The sequence below is a fragment of the Neltuma alba genome, unplaced genomic scaffold (assembly GCF_004799145.2).
Source record: "Neltuma alba isolate B1F8T4 unplaced genomic scaffold, ASM479914v2 tig00004013_pilon, whole genome shotgun sequence".
NCBI lineage: Eukaryota > Viridiplantae > Streptophyta > Magnoliopsida > Fabales > Fabaceae > Neltuma > Neltuma alba.
In genome coordinates this window covers 940-23,416 of record NW_021633525.1, presented here as the reverse complement: position 1 = coordinate 23,416, position 22,477 = coordinate 940, and the positions used below count along the sequence as shown (strand labels likewise).

Below are 22,477 nucleotides of genomic sequence, written 5' to 3'. Positions count from 1 at the left end.
CACATATTTACTTAGTAGAGTGCAAAACTATTTCCATATAACTAATTCAAAGGGGATAACACTTTTCTTTTACGAGCAAAATGATACATAACACAGTCTATAATCATATGTACTTATATAATATTTATCCACAATCTCTCATGTAAATATAAATAATAAAAATAACCGTATTATTCAAAAATGGCAAATAAATTATTATTTTGAGCTTTGTGCACATACATAGCACTCACCTAATTTTTTTTATACATACACGTTCCCATGGTTTTTGGTTAAATGTATCTGGGGTGTGCGGGTACGTGCCCAAAAAAAAAAAAGTTTGCATTTTGAAAGCATAAGAGAAAGGAATGGGATTTTTGAAGCGCAATTTTTTTTTTTTGGTCAGAGGATTTTGAAGAGGGATTGAGGGTCGAGAAAAATGAGGCAAGGGCTGCAAAGTAGCAGTTATTCTTAAACCTTCTCATGGAAAAGCAGCGAAACCAGAATCACCACCACCCCCACCACCGTAACCCCGACAACAAGAACCACCACCGCCACCACCATCACCACCGTCAAACTTGGGGCACGTGGGAGGACCTTCTCCTAGCCTCCGCCGTCAAACGCCATGGCTCTAACGACTGGTACACCGTCGCCATGGAGATCCAGAACCGCACCAACCTCCCTCACCTCCTCACCACCGCCCGCAACTGCGAGCAGAAATTCCTCGATCTTGAACGCCGATTCACCGCCCAATGCAACGACGCCGTTCGGGAGCCTCCGGAGAACGGCGCCCCCGCCGACGACGTCGTCGATCACGTTCCCTGGCTCGACGAATTGCGTAAGCTCCGGGTAGCTGAGCTCCGGCGAGAGGTCCAACGTCACGACGTCTCTATTCTGTACGTCTCTCCCTCCCTTCATTTCCGGATTTTTAATATTCCTTTTTATTTACTATTTTCGTTTTAGATCTATTTATTTTTTTTCTTATTGTTATTTATTTTTATTTCGAGAAAAGATCGTTGCAGCACAAGGTGAAGCGATTGGAGGAGGAGAGAGAAAAAAGCTTGAAGGAGAATGACGCCGAACGAGATGAGAAACCAGATCTGGAAGACTCCGGGAAACCGGAAAACGACGAAAAAAACGGAGGAGGAGGAGAAGAGCCTGAACCGGCGAATTCTGAACCGGTAAGGCGGGTCGATGACGATGGAAATGATAATAGTAACGATAATAATAACAACAATAACAGCAGTACTAATAAGCTTCCAGTGGGGGACGACTCGGACCGGGACAACCAATCAGTTAACGAGTCGAATTCGACCGGTTCAAGATCAGCGGGGGAGAAAACCGGGGAGGAAGACGTGAAGCCTGAACCGTCTCCGGCTCAAACCGGTACGAAAAAACCGGATCCGAGTGAGGATAAAAAAGTCCAGGACTCGTCGGAGTTGAGAGACTCGGTGGCCAACTCGGAAGGGGGAGGGACGAGGGAGAGCAGCGAGGTGCAGAGCTCAGCGAGCCTGACGAGGAAGAGGAAGACGCGAAAGAGGAAGAAGATCCCCGGCGGCGGAGGTAACGGCGAGGAGGAGGCGCCGGAGAACGACGAGGTTGCCGCGAAATCACAACCGTTGGTTGGCCTCTTGGAGCTGATCAAAGGACATGAGAACAGCTCGTTGTTCGAGCGCCGTCTTGAAAGCCAGGTATTTTCCCCATCCAAAATTCCCTTCCTCCTTTTCTTTTGCGCGTGGACAAAACCGGTATTTCACACTTTCCAAAAAAATTCAAAATTTCTCAATTTGTTTGGTTTTTTCTTAAATTACGTTTTATTGCAACGCCCAAGATAACATGCATGCAAGGCCTCAAAACTGTTATACAAATAACTTCAATTTGTTATATTTTTATCAGAAAATCAATGCACAAATTTCTTGGAAAGTCCCTAAGACCCTAACTGAAGATTTTTATCAATCAGAAGGACGTTTTTAATTAGTAAAATTTTAAAATAGGGGCTTTTGTGGGATTTCCTAAAGTTTCTTTTATTAGGGTATTAGTATATAGGAGAATGGTATGAGCAAAATCGTAAACGTGTGTATACTTAAAACTTTATAATATAAAGGGCACCGTGGAGAACAAGTTGGTGCTTACGTTCATAAATCATGACTGTGAACCAAATAGGGACCACTTTTGAAATGGACACCAAGTTTGTGAGCACCACCAATCCAAAACTCCATAAATGACTAAACAAATTTACCCAAATTTTAAAAAAAAAATTAAATTAATTTTGTTGAGTAATATATAGAGGTTCTCGTCCGATTGCTGGTAATTCGATTTTCAAACTTTATAAAAAAAAATTAAATGAAAATAATTAAAAAAAAAAAATAAGAGTAAGGAGCAGAGTGATTTATTTTGAGGGAAAAGTAGTGAGGCAATGTGATGAGTTGTGAGAATTGGATAAGAGGCAGTTGGATATGATGAAGAACCTTTTCTTTGTCCGTCCTTTATATGGAAGTTCAGATATTCATCATTCACCACCCCCCAAAAATGCTAATAATATACATTTCTTAATCTATATATGTAGATATAATTTTGTATAAAAATTATTTTGGTTATTGGTTTCCAGAATTGTCTTGACGTGTCAGATTATATCTGGACATGTTTTTTTTTCTCATTTAAAATTTTCCCTTTTTTTTTTAAAGTGAGTGCCACACATTTTTAAAAAAAAATTTTTGGTCAGAATATTTTTTTTCCTGATTTAGGTAAAAAAAACTAAGAAATATAGTATAAAAATGTAATATTTTTAGTGAGCTCGTGCCATGGAGGACCTCTTCCCTATGCAACGTGCTTATCATGCCATGAGATTATTTCCTTAGGGCCCATTTGTTAGTTCTAATTCTGGGCTATGTGGATCCGTCCATGAAAAATTCCTTTCGGTCTTCAACAAAAAAATAAAATAATTAATTTACAGATATTAAAAAATTAATTAAATTAGTTATTTGTTAAATTTTTTTTTTTAAAAAATAATCTACTCAATTATTTGTATTTGAATGATCTCTTAATGAAAACCTTGTATAAAGAATAATTTAGAGGAAAAAATTATATATTTTTAAAGATAATGTAAATTGAAGTTTACGGGTAGATTTAAATACAACCCTAATTAGCTTGTACATACAGCACTAGAAGAAGTAATTGAACAATAGGAATAATTCTTTTGACAAAAAATACGAGAAAAGAAAATGGCGCTTTTATGCTTAGAAGTTAGAATACCTCAATATGCTATTTGATTGGTTGACTTAGGCTGCTTTGATAGAAGAATTCCATGTTTTAATTGAGTACGTAACTAAAATAAGAAGAATATTTAAGTTTATCCATGGCGCACAACGTTTAGCATTCGGCATTCTGCATTGCAAAAAATTATTTATTAACAGAAGATCTTATATAGTCCACATTTATCATAAATGAAAGTAAAATGTTTGGTGGTGTATGTAAACCTTTGAGGCTTACAATTTTAGTTTAGATATTGACTTTTTTGTTCTTGCTAAATTTATTCTGAAATGTTTACTTAAGGACAATACTAACATTATATATCTGTCATGATAAATTCTCTAATTACACATGATTACATGTTCTATTTTTAAAATATTATTATTTAATTATAAATCTATATGAAAAAAGAATACACAATCATGTATAATTGTAGAACTTGATAAGAATTTGACCAAATTTTTTTTCTTTACGTAATTTTAATGTTTTTGAGGAATTTATCATGTTATTCTGTGTTTTTTACCAATTAAATGAGGAATAAATAAATACGTTACTTATGGTATGAGACTTTAGATATTTAATAAATTAATTAGATTTTTATGCCATTTTCCGGAGCCGTCACTTTGGTGCTAGGATGACGTGGTTTGATCCTAATCATCCAACTTTGTCCGGCTTCATTTATGCTCGACCATTTTAATAATACACTTTTGCAGGATTTCCCACCCCACAATAATTGTGTTGTATATATGAATTTTTTTGTTACCTTTAACTGGCATTAAAGTTTTTAATATTATTATCTGAGATATCCGAAATTTTAATTGCTTAATTTAAAACTCAAAAGATGATCAACCAGCTTTAAAATATCTCATTGGCCTCCATGTTATCATTTCTAAAAAAATTTTATATTATTATTGTGATCTTTTTTTTTTTTTCATTCTCTTCAGATATTAGAGTGAGAATTTTAAATTATTAAATTAAGAATAATGTGAACTTTATTAAAGAGGGCTTTTTGGGCTTATGTATGCCCGCATTTAGTCATTCTAGGTATGCATATTGCTCATGTTTTTATATCTCATTTTGATATGCTTGTTTAGAATTTTGTTACATAATTTATTTTGTTTAGAATTTGATAATATACATTATATATGAGACTTACCTAATTTTTTTATTTTTTATATATAATTTTTGGCGAAATATAATATACTCTTCCGGTCTTAAATGTAAGACCCTTATACTAGTGTATAAGAGTCTTATATTTAGGACCAGAGGAGTATCTACTTTAAACTTGTATAGTATATGATGATTTTTTTTTTGCTACCGGAAAGTATATGATGATTTTTAGAATATAGAAATTATATGTATATTTATAAAAATTACTACCTCCGGTCCTTAATATAAGACCTCGTTTGACTTTTTGTTTGGTTCTAATTATAAAACCCCAATTTATTTTGTCTCTCATATTTATGTATTTTTTTCCAAGATAGTCTTTCTAATAATGATAGTTCTAGCCAATACACTTAATTAGCAAGGATATTTTAGGAATAACAATACTTATTTATTATAAATAACTAACTTAACTTACTTCTTTAATCTCCTCAAATAAATCAACCGGGTCTTATAATTAGAACATGAGGTAGTACTGTATTATCAATGCACTTATACGTCAATAAATCAATAAATGTAATAAATGTAATGTACTAATTGTTTTTGTTTTTTTGGGCTTGCAGGAGGAATGGGAAAAATACAAAAGCATGGTACGGGAGCACGTGGACCTAGAAATCATCCAAACGCGACTTCGAAACGGCTATTACTCCTCCGGCGGCTCCACCGCCTTCCTCCGCGACCTCTTTCTCCTCTTCACCAACTTCATCGCCTTCTTCCCCACCCATTCCGTCCAGTCACGCGCCGCCACCCAACTCTGCAACCTCGTCTCCGACGAGATGAAGAGCTTCACCACCCACAATAACACCGCTCCTTCACTCCCGCCTCCGCCGCCGGCGCCACCGTCATCGTCAGCCAAGCCTGAGTCTACTAATCTGCTTTCCAAGCACAAAGCTTCTGCTCCCATACTTGTTTGCCGGAAGCGAAGTTCGATATCCAGTAAACCTTCCTCTGCCTCTGCCTTTGGCCATAATAAGGGTAGTGAACGATCAAGCAGCGAGAAGAAGCCACCACCACCACCACCCCAGAAGAGGCCACCGTCGGTTTCTGATGACTCAGATGAAGAACCTCCTCCTTCTTCTCCTCCTCCTGCTCCTCCTTCTCTGCCGCCTAAGTCAAAGGATAAGCCGGTGACCCGAGTAAGAAGCCTGAGAAGAAGCAACAAAAACCTCGGTGGCAGCGGGGCCGCCGGAGTCGTCCAGAACAAGAAGCTTCAGTCCAGTAAATCAACCCCTCCCAAATCAGATCAAAAAAACAAAGCAGCAGCCGCAGAAGAAGAACAGGCAGGATCTGCGTCGGACAAAAAGAGGAGCGCGGCCGCAGATTTCTTAAAAAGGATAAAGAAAAACAGCGCCGGCGAGGCAATGAGGGACGGCGGCCGAGGAGGGGGCGGAAGAGATCAGAAAAAGGGTGGCGATCAGAAAGGGAGGGAGAGAACAGCGAGGCAAGGTGGAGGATCAGGGGAGAGAAAAGGAAGTGAGAATAATACAAAATATAATAACAATAGCAATCAGTCAAAGAGAAGTGTAGGGAGGCCACCGAAGAAAGTAGCAGAAAGTAATAATAATGCTTCAGTTTCTGCTAAACGAGGAAGGGAAAGTGGTGGTGGTGGGGGGAAGGATAAAAGGCCCAAGAAACGAACTAGGAAGTAAGTAATATAGAAATTAATTAGAGAATGTAATGGTGCAGTTTCATAGTTGGTTTTTTATTGGGGAAAAAAAAAAACTGTATATCATTGTCATTCTCACTCACTATTTATTTATTTATTTTTGCAGAACCTGTAGGTCTCAATCCTAGTGCTTTTTAAAAGAAAAGAAAAAGAAAACATCTCTTTCATTTCTGCCCCAAAAAAAAAAAAGTTTAAACTACATGATAGCATATGTTACGTGATATTTTATTTGATTCTTAATATAAAACTCAATTAACTAATTTACAAAAATTACTAAATTATTTTAAACTATTTATATTTATTATTTTTTAAAACTAATTTGTCTTACTTATAGATTAATATATAATTTAATGATATATAAATATTTTAAAAATATCATGTAATATATGTTATAATTAATTAATTTAATTTTTTTAATTTTTTTAAATTAATCAACTGGATATTAAAAATTGAAGGATTAGAGGTAGTACATATTCCTTCAATCTTAAATATAAAATCTTTATATCATAGATAAAAATTTTATATTTAGAATCGAAATAGTATTAAATTTTATGATTATAGATGATGATTCTCTTGACTAGGCTTGTAAGCATTACTTTTTGGAGGATTTTGGGCTTTGTATTCACCCATGGAAGCTAGCTAGCGCCAATATCAATCTCCTGTTTGAACTTTGGGTTTATTTTGTTTGTTTCCTTCTTACGATAGATTTCTTTGGACAAGTTGCTCCTCAAATTCAATTCACCTTTGACTACCACGAAAAATACAAACATTAGTAGTATAAAATACTCTTCCGGTTCTTAATATAACACTCATTTAACTAATTTGATTATATTAAGAAGATTAGATAAGTTAGTTAATTATAAAAAATGTGAAACGTTTTTTCTAAAATATCGTAATTATCTTTCTTAATACCCCATCTCCTTCTTCTGCTTGATTATGGTTGATGGAGTATCTATAAGGGTAATTTAGAGAAAATTGATAAATATAAGAAATGAGTCTTATATTTAGAACCAAAAACAACTCAACAATTGGGTCCTATATTAAGGACCAGAGGAGTATTATCTCCGATCCTAATAATAAGAGCTAGTTGACTAATTTAAGGAGATTAAGGAAAGAAGTTAAGTTAGTTATTTGTAATAAATATGTGCTGTCTTTCCTAAAATATTCTTGCTAATCAAGTGTATTAGCTAAAAATATTATTATTAGAAGGATTACTTTGGAAAAAAAATACATAAATTATGAAAAACAAAGTGGATTGGGGGTCTTATATTTAGGATCAAAATAAAAGTTAAACAAGGTACTCCCTCCGTTCCTTATTATAAGAGACAAATAACCGAAATACGTTGATCAAAAAAACAGTTAAAATTAGTTAAGAACAATTAATATGTAAAAAGTATAATTTGTTTTCCAAAAATGCCCTCATTAATAAGGAAAGAGAGCAAGAGAGAGAATAATTAAAATATTAAAAGAAAGAGAAGTGGGAGGGAGAGAGAGTGTGAGTTGGAGATAATAAATATGGGTAAAATAGGAAATCAACAAAAAAGTAGAGACAACTTTTAAGTGTCTCTTATATATAGAAACATACCATAAGCATCAAATGTCTCTTATAATAAGGAACGGAGGGAGTATTATATTAAAGATCAGAAGTAGTATAATTAAGGTAATCATTATTTATGATTCTACAAAAAATATTATTCAATAACATAATCTTTGCAAGACTTTTTTGTCAAAAAATAATCACACAAAAATTAACAAGTCGATTATAACCCTATTTGGCATGATATTAGAAATTACTTATAAACACATTATATATAAATTGAGACAAAATTATTTTTACATATTTACCTTGTATTCTGTAAATCATAATTAAAAAATTACTTATAAATTATTCTAAAATTTAGTCTTAAAAAAAAAGAAGAAAAGACAGGGAGGGACATGCTGACGTGGCCATCTCTGTCACGCGATCAAAGGGTCTATTCCATCAAAATTATTTTTGTGGTTGATTCTCACTAAAAGTTTATGAGCGTACAAATATTGTGAAAGCGACGTGAATTTCTTGCATGCCTATGCCCAATAAAGAACACAAAATTATGGTTGGTTCAAAATGCTTCCGACATATTACAACAAAAAACTCGTTGGCCAAAAAAAAAAAACTACCTCCGGTTTTAATTATAATAGCTAGTTGACTAATTTGAAAAAATAAAAAAAAGAAGTTAAGTTAGTTATTTATCACAAATAAGTGTTGTCTTTCCTAAAATATCTTTGCTAATCAAGTTTATTGGCTAAAACTACTATTGTTAGAAGGATTATTTTGGAAAAAAATGTATAAATATTATAGACAAGGTTGATTGAGGTTTTATATTTAAGACCAAAATAAAAATCAAAGATTCTATATTAAGGACCAGAGGTAGTACTACAACGAAAAACTAAACACGTTTCGAACCAAAAAATAAAAATAAAAACTTGAATTTTTTTTATCTATTTTCATTTTATGGTGGAAGATATATTTACTGATCGTCTCAAATACACAATGCTGATAGAAGTAATGATAATGTTTTCTGCGGAAGAATATGAAGATGAGAAGAAGAATAATTCTCCTCATCTCGCACAGACCCCACCACATTAAAAATCTTATACACTCCAATTATTTTAATAGTAGTATTTTATATTATTCATACTTTGGATTAATCAATGCACACACCTTCTCCTGGAAGATTAATTAGAACCTAAAATTTCCACAGAAAATTTTATTTGATTTTAATTTGGCAAATTTTAACATATACGCAAAAGAATAGTTGTTTCTGATATTCTTTATATAATTGTATATTATAATATATATTGATTGTAAAATGTCATTGATTTGACAGCATTTATCTGTCTTTTTCATCAACTAGAGAAAGGAAAAATCTTTGTAATCGAAAAAAGAGAAAGGAAAAAATCTTCTCTCAGCCTCACACAACAATTCAAAATAATAAAAGATTATTTGAAATAATTAAATAATTAAGTTAATTGTACATTTATCAAGATGTCCTTAATTTAGAAAAAAAAATTTTCCATCACCGCCAATGACTAGTAAATAATGATAGAGTGGTTTTAGTGGGAGTTGAACTTTGGAGCTCTTGGTTACCGGGAAAAAAAAAATAATGACGATTAAGATCTCAACTCAATTTATAATAAAAATTACTATTTCTGATTTTATTTATAAGATCTCATTTGCAGTTTATAAATGAGATATTATAAATAGGACCGGGATAGTATTATATATAAATAACATTAATTTAGCTAGGTAGCTGTCTTAAGAAAAATAATCTTCAATTTTCTATGATGTAATTTTGAATTTATTATCGTAGAGTTATTAATTTTGATTAAGTAATTGTTAATTGTTAATAGTTGTTTAATTGATAATTAGTTTATCAGTGTTGTCAATTAATTCTGAAAAATGGTTGTTAATTTTGACAGAAAAGTTATTACCAGAGGTTTTCATTTTCATTCACAAGTGACTAGTATTTTAAGCGCAGGGACTTGAGAACAATTTTTTTAGAAATTTTGTTCGTAATTTAAATATGTCGCGTGAGATTTTTTCTTTTTACTCTTAAAAATTGTCTAATGAGAGAGAAATGCGAAAAAAGTCTCCTCACTGGGACAGCCGGATGGGGATCCGATAATCGATTTTTTTTTTTTTTTTTAAATAGCTAAAAAAGTTTAAGTGAGTTAAGTTCAAATAACGTTTTACGATGTATATACAAATTGACCAACAACAAAATTTTGACATTGGGAATGAGATTAAAACTCATAACTTTATAAGTTATAAGTCTATTTCTTATCAACTGGACTAACTTTTATTCTATAATTGATTATGCTTTAAGCAATTTCAGATTTTCTAAAAAGAAAATTATGGGGTCCAAATCTCTTACTTCCTCTGATTCTTAATATAAAACTTTGTTTGACTTTTATTTTGATCCTACATATAAGACCTCAATTTATTTTGTCTCTTGTATTTATGTATTTTTTTTTCAAAGTAGTCCATCTAATAATAGTAGTTCTAACTAATAAATTTGATTAGCAAAGATATTTTAGGAAAGACAACACCTATTTATTACAAATAACTAATTTAACTTGTTTTCTTAATCTTATCAAATTAATCAATTAGTTCTTATAATTAAGACCGACGTAGTTTTTTTTTTTTAATGGAAAAGTAGTTTTAACAAGAAAGGGGGGGAAAAAACTTTAAAAAAGTGCCTTTCCCATGAAGAAGTAAAATATTCATGGTTGGTAGCGATACCACTTTTGGAGTTTTAACAAAGCAAGCAATAATTTGTCCATGACACAAACAACCCCTTAATTCTCAAACGAATAACAGAATTTTTGTTTTTTTGGAGAGATGCAACTGACTTTACGTGTGTTAAATTAAATATAAGAAGTTCAATTAAAATAAATTTCATTGTTTTTTTTACTAGGAAATAAATTTCATTGTTGATAGTTTCAATTTATTATAGATTATAGATGTGCGTGTGAACTAATGCAAACTTCTCATAAAATAAAAAAAATAAGGTACATATTGACGAAATTATCTATGTTACTCGTATATATTTTAAAAACACATACAAACTTCGGTTAAAAATAAAATGAAATAAATAATAAATAACAATCTTAGTGACAGAAAAAATTTCTTATAAACAGGAAGTATGGGATTTGATTCCGCTTATAGTTTCAAACCATCAGTGCGTTCCAATTTAATTCAAATAAATAAAATAAAACATTTCATATAAAGCAGTTTATACCTCCAATAGAATGTATTAAAATTATATAAAATTCAATTTTTTTGTGTAGTTTTAAAAAAAAGTTTTGGGGAAGTATGTATAATTCATCTTTCACTGTACACAATCTGCAACCTATTTTATTAAAAAAATTATATAATAAAGACAACAAAAAATAAAATGTAATCGATATAATTTTCACGAAGAAATTGAGGTTGCAACGCCCTCCATCTTGTGTTTGGGAATGTGGATAAGATGATAAGGAATATGGCATTTTTGGCTTTGGTCTCTAGTGCTTTTTACATTTTTTTTTTTTCACATCTTAAGACAAATAAATCATCTTTACTTAAATACCCAAAATAGGCTTTAATATTTTTTGAAATATAGGCTTCAGGTTTTTTAATATGGTTTATGGACGTAGGGGAAAAAATGAATTTCGTCTATTTTTTTCTTCATAAAATTATAACGAGCTATTTGATAATTTAATTTATAAGTCATGGTAAGTATAATTTATTATTTGAATATATTTAGGCATGACATGTGCATAATATGTCTCATTTGAACCATTCAAATAAAATTTGAACAGTTAGATGTTGTTATTTTATGTTTACATTCTTATATTAAAATATTATTCAATTTGAAAATTGATAGTTATAAGATTGACATTATTCATATTCCGTATCATTTAAAACAAAACAAAAACTCATTAAAGTATAATTAAAAAAAATGTAGTGGTTGGGACGAAGTGTGCACATGATATACATTAAATAAAGATCTGCACTATAAAATTATTAATTAAATTCTTTAATAAATAATTATTTCACTTTTAAGTTAGGCTGGGTCCACACAAACAAACAAAAGACACAATAATCAAGTCCATAGGAGGATTGAGGAGGCATATGAATATGCCATCAAAGAGTTAGCAATAAAACAGAAGAGATCGAAGAAAAGAAATTATTTGCTTCAATATTAAATATATGAGTTAGATAATTAATCTATGAACACTAAATTTTTTTAAAACTTTATTTATAAGTTACTTCTAACTTGTTTTATTAGAACAAAACAAATCTTAAACTTTATTAACCCAACCTTAAAATTAAACAATTTTCCAATTTTACTCACATATAATAAATGCCCTCTCTATAAAAATAACAATCTATATCATAATAAATGAATGATAAAATAACACATTCATGTTTTAAATTTAGTAATGTAATTTATACATAGGACAAAAATCTTCTCTCACTATCTCTAAAGGAATAGTTAAATTAATTATTTATAAAAATGTGTATGAATTTTTTTAAAATATTTCAGATTATTACCCCTTGATGAAAATTAAACCTTGATAGTATGAAAAAAAATTATAAATTTAAAAAAATAAAGTGAATTACTATTTTATACTCCTCCGGTCCTAATTATAAGACCCAATTGACTTATTTGAGGAGATTAAGGAAGTAAATTAAGTTGGTTATTTATAATAAATAAGTGTTGTTATTCCTAAAATATCCTTGCTAATTAAGTATATTGGCTAAAACTATCATTATTAGAAGGATTATCTTGGAAAAAAATACATAAATATAAGAGAGAAAATGGATTGGGTCTTATAATTAGGACCAAATAAAAAGTCAAATTGGGTCTTATAATAAGGACCGGAGGAGTATTTAAAATCAAAGTAATTATCTAATTAGCTCTTACATTAAAAAGGAAAAAAAAAACAATAGGTGGGAGTACTCTAAATAGAAGAAACACATTAAATAATATTTATACGCATTTATACTCATCATGAATTCTGAATCATAGATTTGTTTTTTGTTTTACTTAGAGAGAATTAACTAAGACGTTTTGGTCCAAAAAAAACAGAGAGAACAAAAAGTTAGAGGTTGGCCTTCATAAGTGTGTTTGGAGACCGCTAGCTTTCAATCAGTCAAATATTTCATGACGTCATAATAATAATAATAATAATAATAATAATAATAATAATAATAATAATAATATCTTCTAAAATTTTTTAATATGATACAAAAAGTATTAAATTTGGTTTGATATGCAACAAGAGACGCTCAACCTATTTTATAATATTTGGATAAAACTTAAATTAAGTTGCTTATATTTATTAGGTTAAATTTTCAATCACATTTGCTATTTCACTATTATTAATTAGTTATTTTCAATCACATTTGCTATTTCACTATTATTAATTAGTTGTTAAAATACCTATGTTTGTTTATAAATTTACCTGCTAACATCTGTAATATTTTTTTATATAAACTCTTCTAATGTAAATTAGGATACGTAAATTTTTACATGGGCAATTATTATTTTGTTATTATTAACTGTTAAACTATGTATGTGTATTTATAAATTTATTGTGAAACATGAACACTTTTTATTTTATTATTGTTAATTGCTAAAATGAATACTTATGAATGTGATCAAAGTTTTGTTGTCAAATACTTGAATGAGAAATCAGTAGGCCGAATAATATCTGACCTTTCCTCTTGAGTATGTTTATCCGCAAACACATGGTAACATCCGAAAAATCATGTTATAATTTAAAAAGTAAGAATAATAATTTTTAAAAATATCATTCCAATTATTTGAAGAAAAATTATTTTTAAAGTTCTTAATTTTTATTAATTTATATATTATTTTTATTTTGGTTTTTTTTTAAACCCCATCTAAGTGTTCACTGTGCTAGGCCATGTGGTTTTATTCTTCTTTTTCTTTATTTTATACATATTTGATTGGATCTAACTTCATGGGCTTTTGGGCCTCATTGTTTCCTCTCTTTCTCGCTCTTATACAGGGGATCTCTTCTCTCTCTCTCTCTCTCTCTCTCCCCCCATCCACACACACACACACAAAACATGTTTTATTTTCCAGCACTCCTGAATAATGCTTGCTTACCATAACCTGCAGAAGAAGGACGAATATGAGTAATCAAACCTGAAAAGATGCAAAATTTTCCTGATCACAAAAAGCTCTATCTTACCCATGACCTCCAATCATCCAATCAATGAAATGTGGAAAACTCAGCTGCAAAACAGCTCGAGCCACATGAATTCCTGGATGTGTTACTACTACATTCTGCTAATTAATCCACAACAATGAAACCAAAGGATTAAAACTGAGAAGAATTAGACAAGCAATTATGAAGTTGGAGACAGAACATACTGATAATGGCCCAGATTTGAACTCAATATGAGGTTTGTAATTGGCTAGCACTTTTGATGCCATCCTGCTTGCTGTGTGTACGATTGTAACCCTTGACATCCTCTTCTTCTCGTATCTAACCAGAGATCAAACTGATAAATTTACATTGTCCAAAGAAAATTTCCTTTCAGGTCAAAGGTTTCTTTATAGCGTGACTGATATGAATCAAATGGGTCAAACCCAGTTTCTGGAATTCAATGAGGTGTTTGGTACGCTATCATCTTATTTTCATCCTACCATCAGAATGGTTGAAGGCATTTAATTCAGGTATTTGTGGTCAAAATACCAGACAAAGATGTTTTCAGATATGGATGGAATTTTCTTATGGTGGGGAAGTTTATATTTTCAAAGATCTAGCTAATGATCTATCAAGTTATTATTGGCTCACAAATGAATATCTGGCTTCTCCATAATTTATATGCCAACACCACATAAAAAGCTATTGTTCAACATGGGGTCATCAGGAAGTCATCATTGTCAAATCTCAAGACAGAGAATTCAAGTAATCTTTTGGTCCTAAATATAACATCTATTTTATAATGTAAATTACACAATAAAATGAGTTTTACATTCAGAACCCGAGGAGTAATATTTATCTGCTTTTAATTGGGTGCTTTGAATATCATGAATCATGACCTGACATTGTTCCTAGCATGCAGATCTGTAAACTGCAATGTTAATTTTCTAGGCATTCATATTATATGAGAAAACTATGGGGTCTCTCAGCTCACACTGCTAAAACTGAAGCTGTCAATAGCAGTTATGTTCTTTCTTTCAATAACTTGTAATTATTAAACCGAGGTCCCAAATTTCATGCTAGTTTACACTCATTAGGATTCCTAGAGACATACACACCCCCGCGCATGCACGCGGTTCATATCCATTTTCCTTCAAGGGAGCCAAAAAAGATACCTTCTGAGGGCTGAGACAACTTCATCAGGCTTTCCACCAACAAAACCATGCTTAGCAACTTTATCAAGCTCGAGTATAAGCTGGTAACAATCCTGGAAATGTGATTGCAAACAACAGAAAATTTACCATGGATGTTTTCCAAACCCAGCTCTCCCAGCTCTGTTGATATATGCAGTTAAAGAGGTCATCTCTATAAGAACAGGGTTACTGCTTGTGCTAAATGAATCATAATTAATTGTTGTTGCAGGCGAATTGGAATGCATTGTCTTAAGTAAGTATTAAGGATTCACATAAAGATCCCAAACAGATGGAGCTAATATTACAGGGAAGAAGTAAATCAAGTTCACTGCTGATGCCATGCAGTGCATCCCTCCAAGGCCAAAGACAGAACAGAATCAGGCGTGCTTCGACACAAATAAATACTGACAAAAATATTGGAGGTGAGATTCATTTAAGGTGCATCTAGCATAAACTGCATGTGTTTGTAGACTTGGCATATTACTCTTTATGATGATTAGTTTCCTATCAAAGATATTCTAGAAAATCAAAGATAACAAACCTCGATTGCCATGCATCCCCCTTGACCAAGATTTGGTTGCATAGGATGGATTGCATCACCTAGTAGTGTGACTCTCCCAATTCCCCAAGTGTTGATGATGTCTCTGTCATAAATATCCCTTTGAAGAATCATATGTTCTGGTGTTTCTGATATGAGTTCGATCACTTCATTACACCACTTCCCAAATAAATCCAGAAGCCTCTTCTTTTTACCTACGCCCAATTAAGCAAATCAATTTCTAAATGAAATTGGTTAAACTTAGTTCAAGTTTACAACACAGCACTGCCAAGAATATGTTACCAATCTTTTGTCCACCAAGAAGTTCAAATTTACCAGCAAATGATTGAGAGTTTGAAATTACCTCCTGGGAAATCAGTACATGAAGGAGGCTCTCCGTGGAAAGCGTACCACTGCATCTTCCCATAGCCAACATCTGATGCAACAAAATACTGGTTAAAGCCCAAGAATACCCGATACCTTCAAATCAAAACAAATTCCAAATTAGCAAAACGACGAATGACATAAATGAATATTTGTTGAAGGTAAAAGCTGCTCTTGCATTTTAAGCTTCAAATCTCGGATACGTTTGTTTATTTCCTTAGTATTATATCCATCTTGACTAAATAATAACCTTGTTTTTGTGGTTAATTTTTTTTCAATGTCTTTCAACCCGATGACAGTTCTTTCTGAATTTTGGAGGAGGATCATACATTTTATACAATGGTTTTGGTAGGGTACCATCTTATAGATAAATTATTAGAGATAACACAAGAAACTGTAAAGCGACTAATTTTAAACATAGGGTTTGCTATCAAATTTTTTTAATGGAACTAAGACACACATGGACAAGTATTTATTGAAAGAAAATCACTGATGTCGTACCAAGAACTGCAACTACGTACCCAGTAGTACCAGGAACTTTTTTTTTTGAGCAACAGTAGTACCAGGAACTTGTAACACAGATTTTTTCTTTGTTTAATTTTAGCAGCTGCTATACGTTCCAACCCTGAAGTTTCTCACTTTTTTGGTGTTAAGAAATTTAACTGTCTTAAAAAATGTTGTCAGAAGTGAATTACGTACCCAATAGTATCTATATACTGCGGCACATAACTTGTTAATCCACTGTAGCATGTGAAACCAGAGTAGTTTGCTTCTTGCTTTCCAAAGAGCTTTGAACGCACCTAAGAAGATGAACAAACAGAGATTAAATTCCAAAACCAGTGTCGAAAGCAAACTTATTTGCAGACAAATTAAAAGTAAGGGAATCAAGGGTACTGTAAATTACTTCTGACCATATTCCATCTGCACCTATTAGAATATCACCTTCAAAATGCTCTCCATTTTCAAGACCCACTCTAACCTGATGATATGAATAAACAATCATCAATGTATTGCAGTGCTTGGCTATCAGAAAATAGTTTTTCTTCTTTGTTGGAAGAATCTCAAACCTTGTCAGGTTCTTGAATAAAGTCCACAACTTTGGATTTGTTTCTAACTATGTTTGGCCCAACTGCGTTCACTAATATATCTTGCAGTGTCATTCTATATATGACTGTGGTAAGAGGAAGCCCCTTCTTTAAAGCAGGAGTGAAAAGATCAAACTTAGTAAACCTGACATGGGAAGAACAGCTTATCAAAGACTAAATCTTTCAGATGCAATTCATCTACCCAATTTCCTTAAAACGTCTTCCAAGATGATCATAGGCCGAATATAGAACATTCAAAAAAATGGTAAGAACCCAGTACTTCAAAACCTAAGAAGTATCGACAATGACACAGACATAATTTATATAGCTATAATGTTCAAGTGATAATTTAAATTATTGAAAGCTCAACTAGATGTTAGTGACAAGACTAACCGACATAAAATAAGAAGGAAAGAAAATATTCATGCGATATGATAAGCCCCCACTGATCTCAGTAACATAACTTCCAATCAACTGAAACTTTTCATGTTCAGGTTAATGTCCTAAGGTAAATTAAACAGATTTGAGAGTAGAGAGAAGCATACCATTCCCCAGTTAAACCATCAGCGAGGCCATTAATCCTATTTCCTGTGACACAACCAGCTTCTATTATCTGCTTTGCAACCTTCTCATCTATGGCTTTCAGCACAGCTAAAGCACTACTCAGAAGTTGAATCGGCCCACGATGCATTCCTTCACCTCTCACAGCACTCAAATCTTTCTCAAAAACCTTCACATCATATCCTCTCTGCTTCGCTGCAAGAGCCAAAACAAGGCCTCCGATCCCCCCACCAGCAATTAACATCCTCAGCTTCACCTTCCCACACTTTTCTTCCTCTGAATCCGAAATCTTCCTACTTTGGCAATTAATCAAATAGCTTCTGCCTCTGATCCTTCCTGGCTTCCTCCAGGGCTCTCTGGTTCTGACACAACTCAGCCCGCATGAACAGAAGCTCCGTACAGAGACCATTGGTCAGTAGTAACTGGAATTGGGAAGTCAAGAAGAAGCCAACTAGAAACAGTGCTTGATTGATCTGTCTTTGTAACTGGAGATCAAAAGAAGCTGCGTTCATCCTTAAGAATTAATTGATCAGAGGATTGACTATACAGCATGTGGATGTACCTTGTGGGTTTGTGATGTGAGGGATATAGTACTTTGCTGGGAAAAAAGCCAACAACAGAAAGAAAATCTGAAAGTCCATGTGACTTTGATGACACTGAGAATGGAAGAAACTGCACTGTAACATGTGGGAAATGAACCTAACTAGTTATTAAATCAAAGTCATATGGAGAATGTGAGGTTTGATCATGTGAAAATGCTCTAAGAAGACACACGGAAATGTTTCTCCATACTTGTTTTGTGAGACAACTGAATTTGCATTCCACCTTCAACGGTAGGGAAGCACCACTTCACAAACAAGGACAAATTGCTTTCACTACGCACAAATAATATATACAAAGACAAAGTGGAGTCCATGTCAAGAGTTATGTCCTTGTGCTTTCCACAGATTGCATTGTTTACATGCATGCATCTGTACATTTGGCAAAAAAAAAAAAGATCTTTTTTTTGGAATAGAAAGCCATGAAAAAAAATTTGCGCGAATAACATACACCATGCCAGTAGTATTATGATTTAGTGGTATAAAATTCTTTGCTGGTAAAAAAAAAAAAAGTGGTATAAAAATTCTTTGCTAGATGAGAGGTCGTAGGTTTGATTTATTTGTAACTTAAAATTATTAGTGTCTCCCTCTTTAAATTTTTTAAAAAAAACAAAGTCGAAAAATCTATGCACCCTAAGAATGAGATATTTTGAAAAGCTGTATGAAAACGGGGTTCAAAAAATGTTAGAGGAGAATAAAATGAATGGATCAATTAAAAACACAAGAAATAGAATAATAAAGAATGTGTTGTTATATTACTTTAAAGTTTAAAGACAAAGCGTTTGGATTAGTGGTAAAAAACAAAAATTTATTTCAATTTGACTTTTATAAAAAAAGATTGGATAAAAGTTAGATTAGGAATATGATTTGTATTTGGATTAACTTTTATAAAAGTTAGTTTATAAAATAAAAAGTTATTTGGATTAGAATTGAATAAGTAAGTTTAGTTTGTAGAATGACCAAAATGGGTATAACTTTTATTAAATAATGAAAAATGATTAAAAGCATGAATTTACAAAATATAATAATTTAAAATAGGAAAAAGTTATATTTAATGAATAAAATATATTTAAATTAGAAATCATATTAATGTGAAAAATTTTGAACCAAATAATATTACTAATTAATTGGATAATATACTCTGCATAATTTATGTAAATAAAAAAATAATATTAAAAATTAAAAATATTATAAAAACGGTTAAAAATGATTTTACCTAAGAGAATATTAAAAATAAATAATTAAAACATGATTGGGAGGCACAAAAAATATACAGAGAGAAGCATAAGAATAACATATGGGCAAATTGTCTTTTAATTCCAAAAAACTACTTTTACATAATTTATAAGTAAGTTTCAGATGCTTTTGTAATCGTGCTTAAAAAAAAGCTTTTAACCCATAAATCAGATGGATCAAAAGCTATGACAAACAGCTCCTAAATTTACAAACTGACTTGTCATACCTATAAGCTACTTTTCTCCCCTCAAAATGCTTTTCCAAACAAGCTGAAAAGAGATAATCATATTGATATGAAATAACTTGTAAATGATTTCTTGATAAAGTCTTATTTTATGATTGGAACATGATATATCAAGTTTTTAGTCAAATAAAATATAATTAATTATTCTTTTCCGATGTATAAAAAGAATATAATTAGTTGTAATTGCACCACTAGATTGTCCATTTATTCCTAACCCTCCAATTTGAAAGGACCAAAAGATTTTGGGTTCTAGATAGTTGAGAGGGAATTGAAGATTGAAACTTTCTTTTTTGTCAAGTTATTAAACAAGAAACTCTTAAACAAAGATTCAATCCATATACTACCTCCGGTCTTAATTATAAGAGTTACTTGACTAATTTGAGGAGATTAAAAAAATAAGTTAAGTTAATTAGTTGTAATAAATAGGTGTTGTATTTCCTAAAATATCCTTACTTATCAAGTGTATTGGCTAGAATTACCATCGCTAGAAAGACTACCTTGGGAAAAAATACATAAATATAAGAGACAGAGTGGATTGAGGTTTTATATTTAGGACTAAAATAAAAGTCAAACAAGGTTTTATACTAAGGACAGGACATAGTATAATCATTGCATAGTAATTCAGTTGGATGAATAAATAAAACAAAATTGTCTGAACCAAGCATGATTAAGCCATGTGGTTTTATTAGAAGACTTACATTTTAATGAGAGCCAATCCAGCCACAATATCTTGGTCAAAAAAAAAATCCAGCCACAATATAATTTTTGATGTATTTTCTCTACACCTTCTCACAAGTAAGGCGTTGTGATAATTTAAAAAAAATTAAAAAAACTTAAAAAGAGATTACTAATTAAACTTTCAAAATCCTAATCGTTATTGGTTGTTGTTGTGGAGTCAGACCAATAGTGTAAAGCATAGACATAATGGTTCTTTTGAAAATGCTTGTTTGGGAGTCAAATAATTTGACTTAAAATTGATATGTGCGTGTGGGTCAAAAAGATAAGCCCCACGTACAGAGTACAGACACAGCTGGAATAATTGATGCATCAACCTCTTAAGGTGGGACCTATCTGCCAAGAGGACTGTTGTGTACACCACTTTTTTTTTTTTTAAAACATGAGAGTTTATTGAAAATTGTATTTAATCTTAAATATAATATTTCAGTTTATTTTGTCTTTTAAATTTATAATTTATCACTCAACGTATCCATATTAATTGCACATATTAAAAGGATTTTTATCTAGATTAGTTATAATTAAAAAGATACTTTAAGAAATTTAACTCATATTTATTACAAATAATTAGCTTAGCACATATCCCTACAAAAATCCACTCAATTCAATAAAACTAAAGGTTAAGATTTATTTGTACTTTCTAAAATTTGATCTCATTTTATTCGTGAAAATTTGATTTTATTATGGTCCACCTAAGGATGTTTGGTCTCTGCAACAATGTTTTTTTTTTTTTTACCAGCAGCAGCAATTTGCTTTCATTCAGATTCAAGCTTACATAAATCAACATATGAATATTTATATGTTTTATAAATTAACATTTAAACATTTATACTCTTTATATTTGGTCTTGATAGAATTAAAAAGATCATTTCATTTTTTTGTTTTTTAGAATATATAAATTCTTTTTATAATTCCTTTGTAACATTTTATTTATAATTATCATATATATATTTCATTAAATTCCTGTAATTCTTCGAACTAAACGGGCACTCAATCTCTTTGCAGGATTAAGGACCATCTGCTTAATTTATTTATGGGCACATTTGTTAACCTTCTTATATGTGTTCATACAACCTTAACGAGAAAAAAAAAATTTCTTATCATTTTCTTCTTCATACAATTTTTAAGCAAAACCATGATGTGGAATTTCTTTTATATTTAATATACTGATTGAAATGATCACCAACATTACATGTAAATTGACAAAACTTATGGTCCAAAAGGATAAAATACTTATTTCTTAAATGATCGTTTTCTGGATAATTTTCGTCCTCTCAGCAGAATCGTAATTGTGCAGACCACCTCTTGTATGGAAACCTCTCTCCTATCCTTTTCGTGTGGCCTCTCCTGTTGCTCCCTTTAACCAGATCATGAAAGGGTTTGGTTATGTGTTAACAATCCCTCATCCTCAATGTGAAAATTAATTAGAGTTAATTTTAATCCTAATATAAAATTTTAATCTACTTTATCCTTCATATTTATCATTATTTTCCTACAAATAACTTATCCAACTTATAAACAAATGTATGATTTAATATTTTAAAAAATCATATCATGTTAATCAGAATTAACTATTTAATTTATTCAAATTATTAACTTTTACATAAGAACCACAAAGTATATTACAAGAAATTTAAACTAAGCTGCACTATGTACAACTCATAAATAGTACTACCACCAAACTTAATATAAAATTTAATTTGTAGTTCAATTTAAACTAAAAAGTAATTTTATATAAAAACCAGAGGTAATATTACTTATTACAATCTATAATGCATGGGAAAAAATTACCATCGATATTGTGATCTGTTAATTCTCCCAGGCATCCACATCCGCAATACCACAATAGAAATGACAACATACTAAAAATTTTATTAATAATAACTTCTACACGATAATTTAAAAAAAAAAAACATCGGATAATTTGTTGTTTCCTTTCGTAAAGGGGCAAGAAAAAAATCATGCCAAACATGAGAATCTCGTACAGGCAAAAATGAATAACATGATAAACAACTGTCTAGAAGTATATACCTGCTCTCTATCACAGTAATCCAAATATCAGAGTCATAAAAGTGATCAACAATGTATTGAGAGAGAGAGAGAGAGAGTGTGAAGAAGGAATGATTTTCATACTCTTCCA

The 22,477-nt window shown here is 31.3% G+C and overlaps 2 protein-coding genes across 5 annotated transcripts; one reads left to right on the top strand and one right to left on the bottom strand.

The window, feature by feature from the left end:
• Positions 1-370: 370 nt before the first annotated feature.
• On the top strand, positions 371-6,121 carry LOC114743405 (uncharacterized protein DDB_G0284459-like). Its single transcript, XM_028931615.1, has 3 exons — positions 371-872; positions 989-1,667; positions 4,953-6,121. Exons 1-3 carry the CDS (start codon positions 460-462, stop codon positions 6,036-6,038), a joined length of 2,178 nt encoding a protein of 725 aa, XP_028787448.1. The 5' UTR covers positions 371-459; the 3' UTR covers positions 6,039-6,121.
• Positions 6,122-13,516: 7,395 nt separating this feature from the next.
• On the bottom strand, positions 13,517-18,290 carry LOC114743403 (zeaxanthin epoxidase, chloroplastic-like). 4 transcript variants are annotated; one of them, XM_028931611.1, is made up of 10 exons: positions 17,508-18,290; positions 16,945-17,107; positions 16,782-16,856; positions 16,577-16,677; positions 15,858-15,973; positions 15,497-15,708; positions 14,938-15,029; positions 13,987-14,101; positions 13,805-13,902; positions 13,517-13,725 (listed from the first exon to the last, which is right to left on the bottom strand). In XM_028931611.1, the coding sequence occupies exons 1-10, from the start codon at positions 17,930-17,932 to the stop codon at positions 13,716-13,718; spliced, it is 1,407 nt and encodes a 468-aa protein (XP_028787444.1). In that variant the 5' UTR covers positions 17,933-18,290; the 3' UTR covers positions 13,517-13,715. The 4 variants fall into 4 exon arrangements, with proteins under 4 accessions (XP_028787444.1, XP_028787445.1, XP_028787446.1 ...); XM_028931612.1 differs by having other exon boundaries at positions 13,805-13,899; XM_028931613.1 differs by having other exon boundaries at positions 16,595-16,677.
• Between the last annotated feature and the right edge of the window lie 4,187 nt (positions 18,291-22,477).